The sequence below is a fragment of the Carassius carassius genome, chromosome 5 (assembly GCF_963082965.1).
Source record: "Carassius carassius chromosome 5, fCarCar2.1, whole genome shotgun sequence".
NCBI lineage: Eukaryota > Metazoa > Chordata > Actinopteri > Cypriniformes > Cyprinidae > Carassius > Carassius carassius.
Window position 1 is genome coordinate 9385087 of NC_081759.1, and position 13695 is coordinate 9398781.

Here is a 13695-nt window from a genome sequence, read left to right on the forward strand (position 1 = left end):
TGACTGTTTATTAGTAGTTATAAAGCATATATTCTGCATTTTTAATCCATAATCCTACCCAATATCTGAATTTAATAACTACCTTACTATATAATAAGCAGCAAATCAAGAGCTTATTGAGGCAAAAGTTATAGTTAATGTTTCGTTAATAGCGAGAATTTGACCTTAAAATAAAATGTGACCCAACTAACACTAAAGAAAACTCTAACTTTAATTAATATTACTCAGTACTTTTTGTATGTGTGTGAAATTACAGTGTAATAAGGACACATTTAAATAATTGTTAGACTTTATTTTAGTGTCCTTGTTACAAAGTAATTATACATTTGTAATGAGTGATACATTTGTAACAAGTAATGAGTAATTATGAAGTAACTACATGCATTTACCACTGCATATGGTTAGGTTTAGTAATAAGGTTTTTATTTAGTTGTAGTTGCTTGTGATTATGTATAATTTATTTCTATTACTAGTAAATACATGTAACACTGTAAAATAAAGTGTTCCCAAAATAGCATTAAGAAAATATTTAGTGGCCTCAAAACTTGTTTGCATTGAGTATTTTTGGGCATTAAAAAAAATCAACTGGAACCATGAGCAAGTTTCCACAACGTTCAATTTTGCAACATCTAACAAAAACAAGAAAGAAGTTAAAGGAATCAATGCAGGAAAGTTGTACTTACTCCACAAATGATGGTCTTGGTTGGCATCCCGGTACACCCTTTCTCTTTCTCTCTCTCTCTAGTTCTTTTGCCTCACTGCTTCCCAGTGTTACACTATCTGGGTGTAGGGGTCTAGTTCCCCCTGCACGCACACATACACACTTGTGAGGAGCTGGGTGGGGCTGGGGCCTTTGAGGCCAAAGGGGTTTATCTCCAGAGGAATGCTGTCAATATCGACACACACACACTTCTACCCAAAACTAGATAATGGCATAAGTCTCTCTCCCCATTTTTCCATTCCGTCAAGTATTTTCGATCTGCGCAGACCTGTCTGATGCTGACAAGCAAAGGGCCCTTCTGAATGAGCTTTTGGGAAAAGGACACATTATGTGTATGTGTGTGTGTATGTGTATGTGATTGTGAGGTTTGGCACTGTTTCAGTCTGCAGAAGGACTTACAGTGACAAAGACGCTTGGAGGGCTGGGGTGGGGGGTACTTCAGGAGTACCAAGCCTGGTGACAATGGCCCAGACATGGATGGGGAGGGCATGGTGTGTGTGTGTGTGTGTGTGAGGGGGCCCAGTCTCTTTCAATAAAAGATCTGTCACTCCCAGCCTGAAAAGGCCCCTCCATCTTCTCTCTCCTAGGCCCATGCTGGGAAAAGCACATCTACGCCAATGGTATGCATCCAAAAAAATGTGCGTTGCAGAAGCGGATGGAGCAAAACTACATCTAGAGCTCAGGTTATCAATTATAATGGGAAAGTTTTCTAGTGAGCAGCTTGACATGGAGGAAGTGGGATTACTATGGTGGTTCCCTCTCTAGGGGATTTATTGCAGTGGCAGTGAATCACACGGCCCTTTGAGGGAACTCAGGAAACAAGAGGTGATTCAAAGTACCCGACCCGTCTTTAATTCTTTCAAAGAAATAACAAGAGCTATTCTCACTCTGCAGTTATTTTTATGACCCATTAATACACTGTTGTTGTTGATTAATTTAATAAAGCAAGTATGTAAACAAGAAAAAAGTTTTACAAGAAAATATTACCCAAGTCTTTCAAATTCTAAATTTCACATTTCATTAAATGTGTTTTTGATTGTGAAATATACAGGCAATTTCTGAGTAAAAACTGTTTCCCTCATATTTTTTTTTTTTTGTAATAAGCTGGTATAAATTTTATTTTAAGGGGGTCCTTTTTACAATGTGATTATACATTTAGGTACTAAGTCATATTAATTAACTACATGTACTTGGTTCGGGTTAGGATTAGCATTAGTGTTCGGTTTAGGGTTACTGAGGATAATAAGGGTATGTAATTATGCATAATTCATTGTAATTATAATATTTAGTACATGTTACGTGTAACAAGGACACCTTAAAATAAAGTGGTACTATAAATAGCAAAATATTAATGATATTTAGTTGCAGTTGCCTTCAGAATCCAGTCATTTCAATAGGAATCGATAGTTTCACCTGAGAACAAAAGAGTTCCCATTTGGATCAATTTAGTCACTTGAATTTGCTGTCCTGACCAACAGAAAGCTGCTTGATTTGAAATCGACTTCAGTGTGTGCTGTACTTTACACCGCAATGCTATTGAAAACAGACAATATTAAATATTTCAAACTATCAATACTACAATTTTCCCTATAATCTTCCCCCCAAGTTCAAATATATTTGATACCACTTTCAATCACTTTTTGTTAAAAAACTAATTTGCTTAGATAATTTAAAGGTTAAATGTAATTTTTGCAATTTTTGCAATTTCAAAATTAACCATGTACTGTTATATAACATTTTACATATATACTAGGAACTTCGGAAGTTCAATCACAATCCCCACTGTGCAGTGGCTAACTTTTTTTTAGGCCCCATCCCTTCCTTGCATCCTGTTCAATTTATTTATTTTTTGTCATTTTTTAATAAATCAAATTATAATTAATAAAGTGTAGTATTCCAAACATGTAATGTTATACTTAATTATTTATGTATAAATTACCAGCAAAGTTAACCAACCAGAAATGAGCTATACAAGAATGGAATCAGACTACCTTCAATGGGGTTTTTAGGATAACAACTATTTTTTATCAAGTACATTTAATTATCACAATACATTAATTTAAGTTTGTAAACATGTCTTTGTTTTCTATTAGTGTTAAAACTCACACTGGTAATGGGGTAGGTTGAAGTATCTATTTGTGCCTGATTAATTATAAAGTTTTGTAATAAGTAGTTAATTCTAAATTACTGAATTAATTTGTCACATAATTATGGGAATATTATAATACAAATCTTGGTATTGCAAGTACACATGTAACTGTAGTTTCTAACCTGTTTACCTGCAATGCCCCGGAATCCCAGATTTATTTCATAATAAAACTTAAAATACACGTTCACTCCATAATGAAAATTATGTAATTTGTAATTAGACTGTTGTTACTTAAATTGTATATTAATACAACGGCAAAAGGACACATAGCATATTATTGGTAAAATAAATAAATAAATGGAATAAAGACTTCGTAGTATCAGCCACTAGAGGGCGCCTCATTTGTTAAGTGTGACTATAGTGCAAGCAGAACTCGATGAGTATTCTGTGCTACATAGATGCAGCATTGTCCTCATCTGTTGTTTCAAATTCATCTCAAATCATACCTGTCAAGTAATTGACTGCAATGCTAGATACTTACATATTAATGTGGAAATAATACTCTTTGATCTCACTGGTTCTTCTGTTGTCTTATCCATTATGTCTTAACGTGCATCACTTTTAAACTTATCAATCAGAAATTGTTGCATAATCATAAAAATATGATAAATAAAAATTTAGTTATTTTCAACCCTCACATTTATATATCAGAAATGACTGCAATCCAGCTGCAATGTAATATAATTTATGGACGGTTGTACCATTCAGTCCCCAAATCATGAAAGTAGCCTACTTCTATAAAAGTGACTTTGTAGAACATTGAATTTTTACCTGTATCATCCATATTCAAGTAATTAACTTGAACCTTATTTGGGAAATTTCATTAAAGCTTTCAGTAATCTCACTGAATAAAGTACTTAATACAGCCAAAACAAACCTCTCATCAGTCATGCGTTCTACTAGATCTATCAGCAGCATTGAACACTGTGAATCCTCCTTTTTACTACAGATGAAGACATTACAGGCTCAGAACAGAACTAACCAGATACCATGAAAAGGATCTGCTTCATCTCCATACCAGCTTTGTGTTCCACCAGGACTTGGATCAAATGTACTCTGCCTTCACACAAAATCTCTAAGTGAAGTTATCACCTGGAAATGTATCTGTGCATGGATAAATGCCCATCATCTGAAGTGGAATTTACTGAAAACCACTCTGCTGTTCATCCTAGCCACAAAACATCCTTGCCAGGACCTCGTCATAGACAACACAGTCATTTCCCCACATAAAGCCAAGAACCTTGGCACCACACTCGACAACGGTCTGTCATATGCATCCCACATACTATCAACATTCAGTGTGCAAAAACAACAGGGAACAACATCTCAGCAACAACTCATCACTGGGGCAGCACCCTCAAAAGGATTACATAAGGCCCATTCACACTGTGTAGTTCTAGGAACTTGTCAGCAGGGTTGTTCCTAGAGAACCAATTTCTCCCTCTGGCATTCTCCTGCTTGCTTTTGCACTGACAGCAGGAACTCTGAAGTGGCTGACAGCAGCATCTTTATTCCTTTCGTATGCATTTGAAATTAGCATACACTATGTCACTGTTAATTCCCATTGAACTGTTTTAGACCCTACTCTGAGGTATGAGCTAATTTAGTTCCCCTAAACATGCCAAAAAGCAGTAACTTACACCAACAGTTTGAAAACACCTTTATTTACCCCTACAAGGTTCATAGCAGTACTTTAAGAATATATTTTACTTCTACAAACATGCAGATTTTAGGGGCCGATAAGATACAAAGTTATAGGTCCTACCCCAGTGACAAGCTGTTTTACCTCTATAGGTACAATTTTGCAAACAAAAATTTCTGGCAGTGAGCAGTCAGTACAGAGTCAGAACTTTCTAGACACTACTGCTAAGCCCTAGTCTAAGGTGTTATCTCTTTTACGTTTAGATAATTTTCTGAATTGCTGTTGAGAACAATTATCTTACATACAGTATGAAGCTAAAGAATAGAAATCATCAGCCACTAATTCAACATGCTCTGAGGTCCTGGTAATGAGTTAAAAACTGTTAATAAGACTTCCTCCATGTTCATCCTTACGCTAGGAAGACCATACAAAAGAGCTTAGGTGGAGTTTGCTGGGTGGAAACATCCAGAATACAACATTTGATCAGTTTAATCCTCCTTGGAATTGTCTGGTGTCTTCAAAGTTGCAAAAAACAAGTACATTTCTAGTTAATGTCTTCAAAAACATCCTATCTTCACGTTTTCAGCTTATAGATCACCATTTTTGTTTCCTATATTCCACTTTCTTCAGCTGAGTGTCTCGATCAGCTGTTGGTAGTCTAACCCAGGGGTTTCCATACTGGTCCTGTAGGTTCTTGTCCCAACATACCTGCCTTGAAGTGTTTTAGTAATCCTGAAGACCTTGATTACCTCGGTTCAGGTGTGTGTAATTGCGTTTGGAGCTAAACTCCAAGCCTGACCGAAACCCCCTGAGGAGGTTTTTTTTTTTTTTTTTTTACATACTGTAGATGGCCTCTTCTACGTGTCTTTCACCACCTGTCCTCCCCATTCAATATTCATACACTGTTTCTTAAATGAGTGGCATTTCCATCTTTGGGACACAAGTATACAGCAGAATATCGTCCAGATTTTGAGCCCACTTGGAGTCATGAAAGGTTTGGGTTGACAAGAATGTTGGAAATGTAGTGCACTTGCTCCTTTCAGGTATGAGGACATCTTGATCCATCTCTTCAGAGGAGGCATGTTCTGGACATAGTCTTCTATTCCAAGACAGTAAAGGGTTCAGATGAGGAACCAGCCTGAAGTTTAAGCAAGGCTAAAAGTAAAAAAAAAATCAAGAAAGGCATGAAATCCTCATTGGTCCTGCTGTCAGTTTACTTTGTTTTGACATTTTACCACATACTGTTCTAAAATACAACTACCATCATATACTCCTTAACATTGAACTACAGCAACAACTTCATTACCTACAGTAGCTTACCCCGGGAGAGATTCTGCAGAATAAGAGCAGAAAAAAATTTAACCATTGCACAAACAAACGTCATGGGAGTTTCATGCATAGCAACCACCCCTTTCTAGTATCCTGTTAGTAAGCATCCAGTCCATGGAAGGCAAATGGTGCCTATTTCAAACCAGGGTTAAATAATAGGATGTTAAAGACTGAGGCATTGACTCCCTGATCATGGTTGACTTCCTTAATCTGGCTCCCTTGATGTTGGATTTTAGGTAGAACGTGGATCCTGGATCAGCCAACTTTGTTACTCTTGGTGCAAGTATTACCATTATTTATTGTAGCCCTTTTACTCAATTAAAACCATAAAACAACCTCTAAAATCTGAGCAAAAAAATGATGTTCAAGCCACTAACCTCAACACATACAGTATATTAACCCTGAAATCGAAAAGCCGTCTTGTTTCTAGACATAAAAAGATAATAATATAGGAATACTTATGTTTGGCCTAGACCACACAATAAAGTATTCGTCAGTTGATGCATTCTGTGTTCATCACTATGCTAAATGAAACAAAACGAATATAAGAGGCCTTTTTCTTAGCAGTTAGTGTGACAATACAAATATCACTTGACCAACCTGGTGTGCTTAAACCCATGTCTTCTCTGAATCTTCCCTGAATTTTATCTTTTTGTCCGTCCTCAGCTGTCCTTGTGAAATCTATCCATGGATTTGCTCATCCATCAATTCATCTGGCTGACTAATTTCCTGGTTGTCCATCTATCGTCTATCTATCACAATATTTGTGCATTTTATAACAGTCTTTAGATTCTACACATGCAAATTTTGCATTTCTATTACCTATATTTCTCATTCAAACTAAACTTCAAATGAATTAGGAGTCTTAGTAATTGTAGAGAGGAATGTTGAGCACAATATTCTTTAAATATAAAAAAAATCAGCAGTGAGGTTTTTGACTTAGAAGTATACTTGAATGCGCACTTTGAAATATTGTAAAATAAAAATGTTTTTCGTCAAAGTATTTTAAAATTAATTATGTCTTAATTATCTTTGAGTACTTGAAAGTACAGTAGTACACTTAATTTAATATGTTGACTAGCATACGAAAAGCAAGTGTAAAGCACTTGATTTGATTTAAAGTTCATATGAATTTAAATGCACCAACTTTTTAACAAATGTGTAATTACTAATGCCTTTAAATACCTTACACACAAGATTAGAATTAAATGTACTTGTTTTGCACAAGAGGACTCAATCACACATTTTGTAATTTAAAATTTAGCTCTAGTTGGAGAGATTTGTACATTTTTAAATGGTACTTAAGCATAAGCATAAATGTGACGTGAGTCAATCAGTACTCATAATACACAAGTATCAAAGAACTTTTGAAATTTGACTTTGATAAATCTTCCTTATGTTTGTGTTAGAACACAGTTAACAAAGAAACACATACACATGAAAACACAGAGCAGTTTCATATTTGTACAGAATTAAACTATTGGAAATGACCAACATTTGATCATGTTGCTATGAAACATCTTGGGAGGCTGTACATAACTTCAGTCACTAACCAGAGACTAGCTGTGAGCTTAAGACTAAACTTGGCAACAAAAAAATGGGTGAATTGATTTATTTATATAACATTTATTATTTTTGAACAAACATTTTGTCCATCAGCTGCAAGCAAGTAGTTGACACACTTTTGAGAAGTCGACACATCCTATGTTATGCATCTAAATCTATTTTAAACAGTTTATTGATAATTATTTTATAGTTATTATATATGCAGTTTCTATGATTATCAATATATTAATTCACAGACTGTATGGAATATTTGAAAATAAATTCCGCAGAACTATATCAAATGTGAATAGTGAAAAAAACGAGTTGCAGGAAGATACACACTTCCCATCCTACATTCATATAACTCTCATCCAATAATCTTAGAAAAAAGTCCACAGAGATGTTATGCATCAACTAGCCAAGAGCATCACACCATGTCACTAGCAGTGTGAATGGCTTTGTTGGTAATAATGGATGTCCAGTGTAGACCTTATTCAACCTATAAAACGTGTCACACTGTTTTGATTTTTGTGTATTGTGCTTGTTTGGATAGATACTTGAAGACTAAAATTGAGAAGAGTGGGGTAAGATGTGCCACTTTTTTGGCAAATCCCTTCTAAGCAAGGAAAAATGAGAGGTACTGTAAAATGGGTCACAATTTATTTCAGGGTCCAAAACTTGCTATTAACAAACTATTAACTTTGACTCAATAAAATCCTAATTAGCTGCTTCTTAATAGTTAGTGAGATAGTTGTTAGGTTTTTTAGGTATTGGGTAGGGTTATGGATAAGAATATGGTCATGCAGAACATGTACTAATATAAATAAGTACTAATAAACAGCAAATACTGTGTTAATAATAGGCATGCTTATAAACTACTTAACTGGTGAGAATTTGTCCCCATTCTAAAGAGTTAACGTAAAATGAATACACCTCTATACATTTTAGGACGTCTGTTATAAACTGAAATAATAAAGATTGAGCCTAAAAAAAATATAAAAAATAATAATACACACCCTAGTCTTCTTTTTCTGCACATTATTCACATTTCCTGTCAAAATCAGTCAGAATATTTGAATACAGTCATATAAATGTATTTAGTATTTCTATTATTAATTCTAAATCTATTTATAGTACCGCATTTAGAGGCTATGGAGACCCTGAGAGGCAAAGATGATAAAAAAAAAAAAAAACATATGAGATGCACTTTTGTCATGTGCAAAACATCCAGCAGTGACACATCTTACCCCACTCTCAACAACCTTGAGCTCATGACCACAACAAAAACAAAACTATTCTAAAATCTCAGCAGGGTTTAGAATTAAGATTAGAAAATGTCTTGAAAATCTGTCTCAATCTTACTTTCATTCAGAGAAATATATAGAAAAACTGGAGACTTACCTGAGTCCCAGATAGTCAAAGCATTCTTTAAATAGAAACACTAACACTACACTAAACATCAAATCCACAACACAGCACACACACTATGAGATGAGCACAATCACAACACAAGAACACGTACAGCACAAACACAGAAGCACAGATGAAACAAACTGAACCTCACTCACCCTTCAGATTCAGCTCTCACGGCACAACACGGACAGATGTGGATAGTGTATAAACATCAACACACGTCAGTGCATGCAGAGGTGTCTGAATACAAATGTGTTCACATGGTAAAATGTTTGTGAGTAACACATGTGCAAAGTACACTTAAGAACCCACAGGTAAAATTGCTTTGTTTGACTTCAACCTTATTGTATCCTACCCATACTGTGCATGTAGTTAATGTTATGTTAAAGTGATGTGTTGGTAATTTTTTATTATTATTTTTTGCCCGTGGACTCTTTTATGATGTGAGTACACTGATAAATGCAAAAATAATCCACACATCACAAAACGGAACTTAAAATCTGAACGCACCCAAAAAAATCTCAGAAAACGACCAGATGAAACAAACAATAAATAAAGAAACCAACAACAACAAAAAACTTGTCTAGCCTGGACCACTATCATCTACCATTACTTAAAAAACAAAGCCAGCTCAACACCAAACAGTAATACGAAACTCTCAAATAAAACCACAGTTTTGTTAAACTGAATTTTACATAAAAATGTTATGGTGCCAAAATCAAATTCACAAGAAAAAAAATGCGGATGAAATTAGAACCACTACACCAAAAACACTAACAACAATGACATAAGCATATCCAGTGACAGATAATGTCCATATACAATATGTATATGTATATAGATATATATGAGAATAAAAATTTAGATATATGTTGCAGATATTTACTGTTTCATCATAGTGCCACACTCCCTGGCCATCCGGCAGCTCAGAGCTCACACTATTGTCCTGATCGATTAGCCAGCGATGAACGACGTGGGCCTAAAAGGACACACGACATAAACACAAGAAGCAATTAAATCTTCACACTCTTGAGGTAAAGAGAGAGAACGAGAGACAGATACAGACAGAGCAACAGAAAGAGACAGAGTTGGAAGAGAAAAGAGTCCCATCTATTGCTTTATATGAATGAAAGAGCCTATGCTTGAATTAGTCAGGTCATATAATGAGAGAAGGCAGACAAACATGAAAAAGAGAGGCAGAATGAGAGGAAAGTGCAGGGGAATAAAGGGGCACAAACAAATCCGGGGGAAAATGATAGCTTAGAGGACATTTTGAATTTTCTCCAGTTGGTGTCGGTTAAATATTAACTGTTTGTATCACAAAAAATTCCTTAGGGAAAAAAAATTCTATGAGAAAGAGTTGAGACCTGAATTGTGTTTTTTCTGCTATAGGGATATATATTATAATCATCTTCCTACTGTTGTGAAAACTGGATAGGATTATAAAGATTTTTGCTATAAAAAAAAATAAACGACAACACATTCACACCAGTGAGATAGTGAACATGTTGACAAGCACTTGTGTAATTCACTGACCCAATATGATCTCATATGAGAATTTGCATGTATTTTATGTAAAAATACATATACAGTAAGTAGACATTCAAAAGGCCCTTTTTACCGCCGCACGTACCACTGCGGCGGCGTTATAAAGTGCATTTGCAGCCTTTGACAAGTTATTAAAGAAGCGCATCAAAGCACATTTTCGCTCATAGACGTCAGTTTTGCCTCACTGATGTGTTAGGTTTGATGGCTTCAGTCAGGGAAAATGAAAGAAAAACACTGTAGTTAAAATATTTATTATATTTAATATTTAATATTCACGGATGAAAGTTTGGTATTTATGAAGTTATGTGCATTTCTTAGAACGAATTCAAGCAGGATAAATGTCAAGCCTGTGCCTGATCCTGTGCTTATATTTTCTAATAGCTACATGGTATTAAACCATATTTTAGATTTGACACATTTAAAAGGTTTGCAGTATTATTTATATTAAATTAATTATGTGTTATATTATTCAAAATAAATTGTGGTTTACTTTGCATCGGAGCATTAAAAGTGGTAGCCTATTTTAGGGGGGTAGGCTACATGGATTAATATGCAAAATGACAATATTTTCATATTATGCCTATATTTTAATTTATATTTTAAATATAAATATATATTTTCCTTTAATAAAACAACATGCATTTTTGTTATTCATTACCTGTCCTTTATTTTGACATAACTTATTGGGAAAAAGACATTTGTCTGTAAACTGATTAAGAAATTGTTGCATGTTTGTGAAGCACTGTATAATTTCGTTTCCATTATTTATGCCTATTTAGCCTAAAACAAGAAACGAATAAAATTAAACCTGCACGATTAAATCTTTGAAACTCTAAAGAATGGACGGATTAATAAACCGTCCTCACGATTAAACTCAAGTTCTCTCATTATAATCAACAAAATACACAAGATGTAAAAAATAGCTTTAGTAATTGACAACTTAAGTGATTGTAAAGGGAGCCTTCTTGACTTGCTTTTAAAGTTGGGCAATAGCATATGGCCTAAAAGTTTTTTTTACAGTTTTTTTTTTTATTTTAGAAAAAAAATCTGATTTATGATTTAAACCGATTTTTAAATCAATATTCAAATAACGAAGAAATTTTACAAAACAAGTTTTAACATAGTTCTTTATCATTCATTTAGCAGTCAAATTTAACTGTAACAAGATGATTAAAAAAAACAGTAATGTTATTACCTTAATGCTGGAAAGACCTTTATTTTTATTTATTTATTTAATACTAGCCCATCATGCATCTAACCATCATAAGAGCTGTTATGATTAAAACTGGCAGCTCAGCAGTGAGTCAGTGTCATGGACGGAGTACCTGTTAATATATTTTCTAGTTTATATTTCCATCTCGTTATGCTGCTGGTTTAGTTTTTTTTTTTCTTATAGAACTTATTTGTAAATAGAGCAGACACTTTCTGTGTGTCTACACCAGACACGAGAGTTGTCATCTGTGCCCCACTGCGCTAAAAGTGTGGATAAATCTTATGTGCCCTCCAGAAGTTTGCGCTCTGCAAGTGAACGACGCCTTGTGGTACCATCCCAAAGAAGTTCAAAATCACTCTCACGGACCTTTTCCTGGACCAGCTGGTGGAATGACTGGTGGAGTCTTTACTCATTTTCAAGAAACATCTAAAGACTTATCTTTTTCGCCTGCACTTAACCAACTAACACTAGCACTTTTCCTTTACTTGTCTTTTCATTCTATAAAAAAAAAACAAAAAAAAAACCTGCCTATGCGTTCTATACTAGACTAACTGAGACTTGTCATGGCACTTGTATACTGTTGTTGTTCCCTTGTTGACCTGACTGCTTCTATTGTTCTCATTTGTAAGTCGCTTTGGATAAATGCGTCTGCTAAATGATTAAATGTAAATGTAAATGTAAACTTGATGACATCACACTACAGTGTCAAAACATCTGAATGCAGTGTCAGAACATTTCATCATAAACAGAACGAGCATCAGTTCACTGATGGGGATCCTGTCCAGTGTATCCATAACTGTGAATGTGTTCTGTTGTCTTTTGTTGGATTGCTCCACTTGTGTCCGGTGTAGACCTGGCGTGCGTTTTTTATTGTTTAATTTTACAGCCCTGCTTGTTTTAATGTTTTTATTAAATATCTGTATTGACTGCATGGTCATATTATCGAATTATTTACTGCCATGCGACCTACAAAAGTAAAGCTTGGCGAGTCGATCAACGAGCATTGCTGCAGGTTGATTTTTGGCGGATGTGCGGTGCTTGTGTTCCCGCGGTCGTCTTCATTTCGTCGGGTGAAACGTCTCTCTCACTCGCAGCCGAGTATATGAGCAGCAACAACTTCCCCTCCGCGCGCTCTGATACCAGAAACACGCTCAGCCTTCACTCCGTGAATAAAGTATTTCAGTATGTTTGAAATGTTATGTTCATAACGTTGCTATAAAATAATAATTATAAAAAAAATCATGCTTTAAATCATGCTTTAACCCGAAAATAATCAGTAAAAGAAACAGACAAACTCTTAACATCCCGCTCGACTCTTGCAGTCATTATAACTTTCTGATCAAGCTATAGCTAAATATGTTTAACATGAATTCTTGCTGAATATGCAGTTATATTATGGGCTGTTATATATTAATATATTCAGATTTGATTATGTAAATTTAATATAAACCTCTGATTAGTTGAATATAACAAACGAACGACTAGAACTAGAAAAATCTTACGTGGGGGCAGACCATTTTTTAGTCTATAACCAAAACAACAGTCCTATATGAACCAGTTCAGCAAGTGAAAGCCTCATAAGACACTGTCCATATGAAAGAGCAATTCACACCTTTATCTCGACCCCCACAAGCCATACAAAACTCTCCCCTAAAAACCCAACCCCCTCCAGCTGAACTGAATTCGGTCTGTTTTTTGGCTCTGAGGAACGGTGTGTTACTCGGCTGAAACATGCCTGCACTCAACAGCTGTAGCTGACTGAACCTTGTACGTTAATTTACCCAAATGTTTTCTTAATAGTGGTAACCGAACCCCTTAAATTAAGAATATCATAGAACATACTGTACAGTACATACTAGAACAATGATGCCCTGGTAATTTTTAAAAGCGTAAATATTTGTGTGAACAGAAAGTTTGGGCGATTCTGTCAAGCAATGACAAACTTCATGTTTGAGTGTTGCAAAACATGGAAGAAGCTCCAGAAATGAACCATAATAAGGTTCATGAGAAAAAGCACACAAAACAACAACAACAACAACAACAACAACAACAACAAAAACACCTTTAGATCACCTGATTTTACAAATAACAGAATAATAATAATAATAATAATTCATTATATTTATATAGCGCTT

At 34.9% G+C, this 13695-nt stretch overlaps 1 protein-coding gene and 1 long non-coding RNA gene across 7 annotated transcripts in view; both read right to left on the minus strand.

The window, feature by feature from the left end:
• ank1a (ankyrin 1, erythrocytic a) overlaps positions 1-13695 on the minus strand; it is a 189115-nt gene that overhangs the window by 74394 nt on the left and 101026 nt on the right. For 5 of the 6 annotated variants that reach the window (XM_059549699.1, XM_059549697.1, XM_059549702.1 and 2 more), the window contains exon 2: positions 9686-9778. The exons of the other annotated variant lie outside the window; for it this stretch is intronic. In XM_059549699.1, coding sequence (XP_059405682.1) covers positions 9686-9778 — 93 coding nt within the window. The remainder of the gene's footprint in view (positions 1-9685; positions 9779-13695) is intronic. 6 annotated transcript variants of the gene reach the window in all.
• On the minus strand, positions 5379-6161 carry LOC132140260 (uncharacterized). The gene is made up of 2 exons (XR_009433745.1): positions 5819-6161; positions 5379-5667 (listed from the first exon to the last, which is right to left on the minus strand). It is a non-coding gene; the product is annotated as an uncharacterized LOC132140260 (long non-coding RNA).